Here is a 6,002-nt window from a genome sequence, read left to right as displayed (position 1 = left end):
GGGAAAATGGGGCGCTTCCTGGCGGGGCGGGATTTCCGGGATTCTCCCGCAGGAGAAAGGAAAAAGGCGCGCGTGAGAGAGAAGGGATGCGAAAGAATCTAAAGAAAACGAGAAGAGGTAGGACGGCGGTAACGGGAGGGCCTGAGGCGGAACCAAGGGGAGGTTCCGGCAAGAGGGAAAGGGTCGCGGGGGAGCGGATAAAAGGGGGCGGGAAGCGGAAGAGGGTCGTGGGGGAGCGGAAAAGGAGGTTGCCTGCTTCGAGGCGTACTGCACTGCGTGGCTGTAGGGGCTGCCCTTTAAGTGTCATCTAGGACAGGACTCTAGCTTGTCGCTGAGTCATGGGCTTTAACGCTTCTCCGTACGAATTACAAGCGGGGACCCGCCCGGGCTCACTGGCGCGTGCCTAGTGACGCCATTGCGGAGGTCCACTGCCCTCTGCTGGGCGTGGGGACGCAGTGCCGAGCGCCGCTGACGGACTTTGCGAGGTGAAGGAGGGCACTTGGGAAAAGAGTAAAACTTTACTAAGGGTTGTGGCAAAATAGCCTACATTAGCGTTTTCAAAAGAACGGGGAGACATGATTTCAACGCACTAGTTTAAATTCTAAATACTTTTCAGGCATAGACAGGGTGGGTGATGTTCCCTAGGACTTCTGGATTTGTCCTGTGTATTAAATTATTTTGCTTAATTAAGACATTATTTGTTTCGTCCAGCCGACTTTTCAATAACAACAGAAAAATGTCCAAATCATTTTTGGTAAGGGTTCTTTAATTCTAAAATACTTTTGAGCCTCGAGAATCCTTTTAATGCTACACCACACACAAGGGTCACAAATGTAGGGGATTAAAACCACTGGTTACTTAAGTTACGTGTTTAAAGGGCTTATGGGACCTTGAGAAAAAAAGTGTATCGACCCCGCCAGCTCCCTTTCTTTTCCAACTCTGAGAACCTCCTGTTTACCAACTGTTGGCTCTAGGTGCTAGAGATATAGAGATAAACGGCCTGGGCAAGAATAACAGAGGACCCCTTTTGTGAAACTTTGCACTCTATTGGAGGAAATAAGCTTTGGGGGAAGATGTTATTGTGAAGTCTACTGGGAGAGGGAGGAGCATAGCAAGAAAACAGCTGATCCTTTCTTGATCTCCCCTTGCCGGATCTGAAAGAGAAGTAGTTAATAGTTGCATTTCAGGAAGAGAAACCAGCTTGTAAGAATGGAGTTGAAACAGGGTGAGTGACGGGAATAAGAAAGTGGATAGTTCTTTTGTGGACAGATTCTTAAGCCTCCTAAGGCATTATGGATTCTTAATACTTGTTTGCCAAATTATTATTGTCTTACATTATTTGTCAAAACCATTCTAAGCGTTGCAAAGGCCTTGCTTTCCAAAATCCCGTGGCAACGTCGGTTAAACGAGTAATTACGTGGGGGGAAAAAAGAATATAAATGCTGTGCAAGCAAACAGTATTTTATGTAGCCTAAGTATTAAAGGAGATGACTAGGAGTTACTCTGCGGAAGTGAAAAAAGAATATAAATGCTGTGCAAGCAAACAGTATTTTATGTAGCCTAAGTATTAAAGGAGATGACTAGGAGTTACTCTGCGGAAGTGAAAAGTGTTACAGGAGAGGGATCACATATATAGACGTGAGGAACAAAGAGAAAAACCTGAAGGATTTGAGAAACTAAAAGTTCATTTTGGCTGTATGAAGAGGTGTGTGTATGATGGCATGTGATAAAGCTCAAAAGGTATATAACGACAGTCTCAAGTGAAACCAAAACTTGAAAAACAAGTCATGTTTGGACAGTCTTAAATAGAATCTTTCTGACTTTTTTGCTGTTTACCACCTCCCTCGGGCTAATTGTTTTCTTATTAAGTATGCATTTGTGTTAATTTTCTGTATTCAATAAATGCAGCAGATGGTAAAACGGGTTACAGATGGCTTTTAAGAGAAAAGCTAGCTTATTTCCTGTGCAGGGAGGGGAACTATTTGATCCTTTGCAGAACTTTAAAAAACAGTTGGAGAGAGTAACACATTTGATCTTGGACGTCAGGACCTTTCTTCTCTTTGCCTTTTCCAGCGGCTTGGTTGTGAGCTCATTCCACTGGTCTAACTCTGGCAGGACAGCAAAATATCCTTTACAACAAGTTTTAAACATACGTTTTGTCATGAATAAAGTTTATAAAATCGTAAATTCCTCAGAACTTTTCCATTGCCTTATGATTCTGGAACAGATCCAAAATGCTGACTGTTTAACTGCATCCTTACACAGAACCTGAATCTCAACCCTTGTTCGTACACATATACTTTCAGACACTATAGTATTTTCATAGTGGCTGATAATTTATCATCTCCTTAGCACTGAACTCTTGTCTAATTTGGTCTTAGAATTTAGAATTGGGATGATGTATACATAATAGGCTATTACCAAATTTCTAGAATATGATTTCTAAACTTGAGGTCAGCAAACCTAGTAGGCTTAAGCAGTGCCCTCGAGTTTTTGTGTTACTCTTCTGTGGCACAGACAAGGAAATATGAAGAGAGGAGAGAAAATAAGGGAGAGTTAGGAGTGGAAGAAGGATAGGAATGGGGAAGGAGAGAAAAAATGTTAGTCATATGTATGTTTAATTTTGTAATGATTTAAAGTAAGGAGGTAATAGATCTCATGGCATCTATGTCAATTGCCTTTGTGTTGTTAGATATTGGAGAGGTAATAGATGAGGATAGAACAGGCTCCTTACAAGAGAGAAGATGATATATTGTTTATTGATTTTATTATCCCACAAGAATAATTAAAAATGCTAATGGTTTTGTAAGCCTTATTCCTTATTTTCTAGTTTAACTCTTTGTTCTTTTCCCTAAACAGAATATTGTGGAAAACACAGGCAAATTTAGTTTTTGAAAATAGCCATTGAAGTCCTTATCAAGTTTTGGGGGGCACTTTTTTAAATGCTGAAGTCATGGTAAATATGGAAAAGATCAGGACCTTTGCCTCAGTTGAATTTGCCATTGGGTTTCTGTTCTGTATCTGACATCCCCAGGAGCAAAGCATGCATAGAGCAAACTGGATATATTGTATTTGACTCTGACTGTCTTATGTAGGCCTTTCAGTTTTGTGAACTGACCTGACAAGTGATCTTATGAGCTTATTTTCCCTAGACTGGAGGCAGGCCCAAGGAACCCTGAGCCCTACTGTATTTGATCTTCTTCAAATGGGACAAGATAAAGGCAAAATCCCAGGTTCCTTTTATCACATAAACCTCTTAGAGAGAGAGAGAGAGAGAGAGAGAGAGAGAGAGCGAGCGCGAGAGCGTGAGCGTGCTCAAGAGAGAGGGCGCAGGGTGCTTGTGTGTGCAAAAGAAGGGAGAATAGAAAGAACTAAGCAAATCCAAAATAGCAGTCCCAGGGCGGATAGTTTCACTTTGGTTGCCTAGTACACAGAGCTATAGAACACTGAAAACCAATATCCTCCTTTGGAAGGTGAAGAAGGGAAGGTGAAGCAAAATAGGTCAAATCTCAGGTTCACCATTTAAGTTTGCCACAAATAGTTACTAAGTATTCACTTCAGTATCACTGTGTAAATTGCCTCTCATCCTGAGAAAGAGAATGTAACAGGCCAAGCCCGCCTTAAGATTCTTCTTGTGAGGGGCGCCTGGGTGGCGCAGTCGGTTAAGCGTCCGACTTCAGCCAGGTCACGATCTCGTGGTCTGTGAGTTCGAGCCCCGCGTCGGGCTCTGGGCTGATGGCTCGGAGCCTGGAGCCTGTTTCCGATTCTGTGTCTCCCTCTCTCTCTGCCCCTCCCCCGTTCATGCTCTGTCTCTCTCTGTCCCAAAAATAAATAAAAAACGTTGAAAAAAAAATTAAAAAAAAAAAAAAAAAAAGATTCTTCTTGTGAGAGAAATCTTGTTACATAGTTAAAGAACGAAGACTGTTACTAACCAGCTCCTTGTAAGATACGTATTACCAACTGCCCATACTATTGATAGGTAATGTCTTACTATTCATTACTTAACTTCACTTATTAAAAAGTGTTAATATTTTTAATGAAACAATAGAAATTGTGTTGTATGCAAACCCATTTTGTAAACATGAAAAGAAAATCATACCTTTGTGCATTTGTAACTACATATCCTGGACTTGGCATTTCCTAGAAAACCAACAGTGAAATAAACCTTTTCTATTTTGCAGACAGAGATCTTATATTTAGTTTAGAAAATGATGGTTAGGTACTGTCATCCCTTCACAGTAATAACCACATTAGGGGTCATTTAGTTCCACAAATATTAAATATATAGCCTCTGTGTGCTAAAGGCTATGAATAATATGCAGTCCTGCCCATAAGAATTTTTTTATTTACTGGAGGCAGAAGCTGCATTTCTAACTCTTTATTATGTAGTTTCTGGTTATACATTGATTTTTAAGAAATATCACTATCTTTAATAAGGACTCTTTATTAATTGCCAAACCGGCCAGAGACCAGGTACACCTATGTGGTCGCTCATGCAATACTTGTGTTCCTTGTGTAGTATCTTCTATGTAAAGAACTAGAGTATTTAAGAAACTAGTTTTGAAATTGGCGGTTTAGAAGATTGGGAGAAATTACTGGTAAAACCAGAGACAGCCCCAAAGTTTGGAATGATATCCTTCAGTTAAAAAAGTTTATTGAGAAATGTAGCATACATGCATATAGTGAAAAATACATAAAAAGAGTTTAAAGAACAACAACAGAAGATGGATACCTACGTACCCATTACCTAGGTTAAGGAAAAAAAACCCATGTTCTGAGACCTAATGTGTTAGGTGACTCAGGCAATAGCTTTCTTCATTTTTAATGTTTTCATTTATTTTTACTCTTACCAACTATAATACAACTTGAATTTCAAATCATGAAACAAAAATAATCTTTTATGGAAATAACATGAACAAAATTGCTGCACAATTTCATAACCATCTCATAAATATTTGATTTAATCAGATAGCCTATATATAAAATATGTTCTTGTCCATTCAAAAGGCTTGTGTTTCTATCTATGGAGTTACATGAAATAATGTCTCAAGTTTTAAAGGTTTTTATAAATTGACAATTCATTAAAAAATGTATATGTATTTGGAACAAAAGTAGAGAGAGAACTTTGAGAACTTTTGTGTTGTTTTCAAAATTTGACAAAAGGTAAACTTTAATTGTGAAAAGGAAACGTGGGCCCTGTTTTGTTTTTTTCTAGATTTGTTTTGCGGAGAGAAGAGGAACTATACAATTTTTATGCTAACAGTTTAGTAATAACATAATCTTCTGAAGAAATGATACTCTGAAAATATGTAAAATGAGAGTATTTTAAAGGTGGCTCCCCTGTCAATATTTCGGCCATAAGACACTGCAAAGAAAAGCTGGTTTATATTTTCTTTTGGTTACTCCCCAGCAAAATTAGGATATTGCCTGATTTCTGTTGTGCTTCTGCTTAGAATTTTAAAACTTAGAATGAAGTGAAATAAAATATCATAATATTTTATATTTAATATTTTTTGATCCATTTTTGCCTATAGAAAATCCTTATATTTCATACTAAAAGTTTACTGGTGAAGAAGAAAAACTCTTTTATGAAGTTAAGACTATATTTTAAGTTTGATGTAAATCTCTAATAGAGCTTAAGGAAAAGAGGGACTTTGTTCTGTTTTCAATTAGATAGTTGAATTATTTTTGCTTTTTATGTGCATATTTTGTTTCTTTGATAAAACTAAAAAATTTTTGAGGGTAATGTTATGCCCAGAATTCGTGATCCCCAAAGACCACTAGGGAGCCGAGTCCGATGCAAAAGCAAAAGAACCTTTATTCGAGCTAGCTCGAGCTCAATCCCCTACCTGCACCGACGAAGCGGTGAGATACCAGGGAGAGAGAGCGAGTTTCAAAAGCACAAAGGTTTTATAGGGGTCTAGGGGCAGTTGGTGAGGTAATGGCTGTGGCCTCAGCCGATTGGCTGGGGAAGGGTCGTGGCCTCGGCCGATTGGCTGGGG

At 39.1% G+C, this 6,002-nt stretch overlaps 1 protein-coding gene across 3 annotated transcripts in view; it reads left to right on the top strand.

Annotated features, from left to right (window-relative positions):
* The first annotated feature begins 71 nt into the window (after window positions 1-71).
* ECHDC1 (ethylmalonyl-CoA decarboxylase 1) overlaps window positions 72-6,002 on the top strand; it is a 48,028-nt gene continuing 42,097 nt past the window's right edge. Inside the window, exons 1-2 of one of the 3 annotated variants that reach the window (XM_078447287.2) lie at window positions 193-485; window positions 975-1,225. In XM_078447287.2, the coding sequence (XP_078303413.1) occupies window positions 1,210-1,225 (16 nt within the window). In that variant the 5' untranslated portion in view covers window positions 193-485; window positions 975-1,209. Of the gene's footprint in view, window positions 118-192; window positions 486-974; window positions 1,226-6,002 lie in introns of those variants that run through there. The other 2 variants (XM_078447286.2, XM_078447290.2) reach the window with 2 other exon arrangements.

This window comes from Panthera onca, chromosome B2, assembly GCF_046562875.1.
Source record: "Panthera onca isolate mPanOnc1 chromosome B2, mPanOnc1 haplotype 2, whole genome shotgun sequence".
Lineage (NCBI taxonomy): Eukaryota > Metazoa > Chordata > Mammalia > Carnivora > Felidae > Panthera > Panthera onca.
This window is presented reverse-complemented; position numbering and strand designations above follow the sequence as displayed.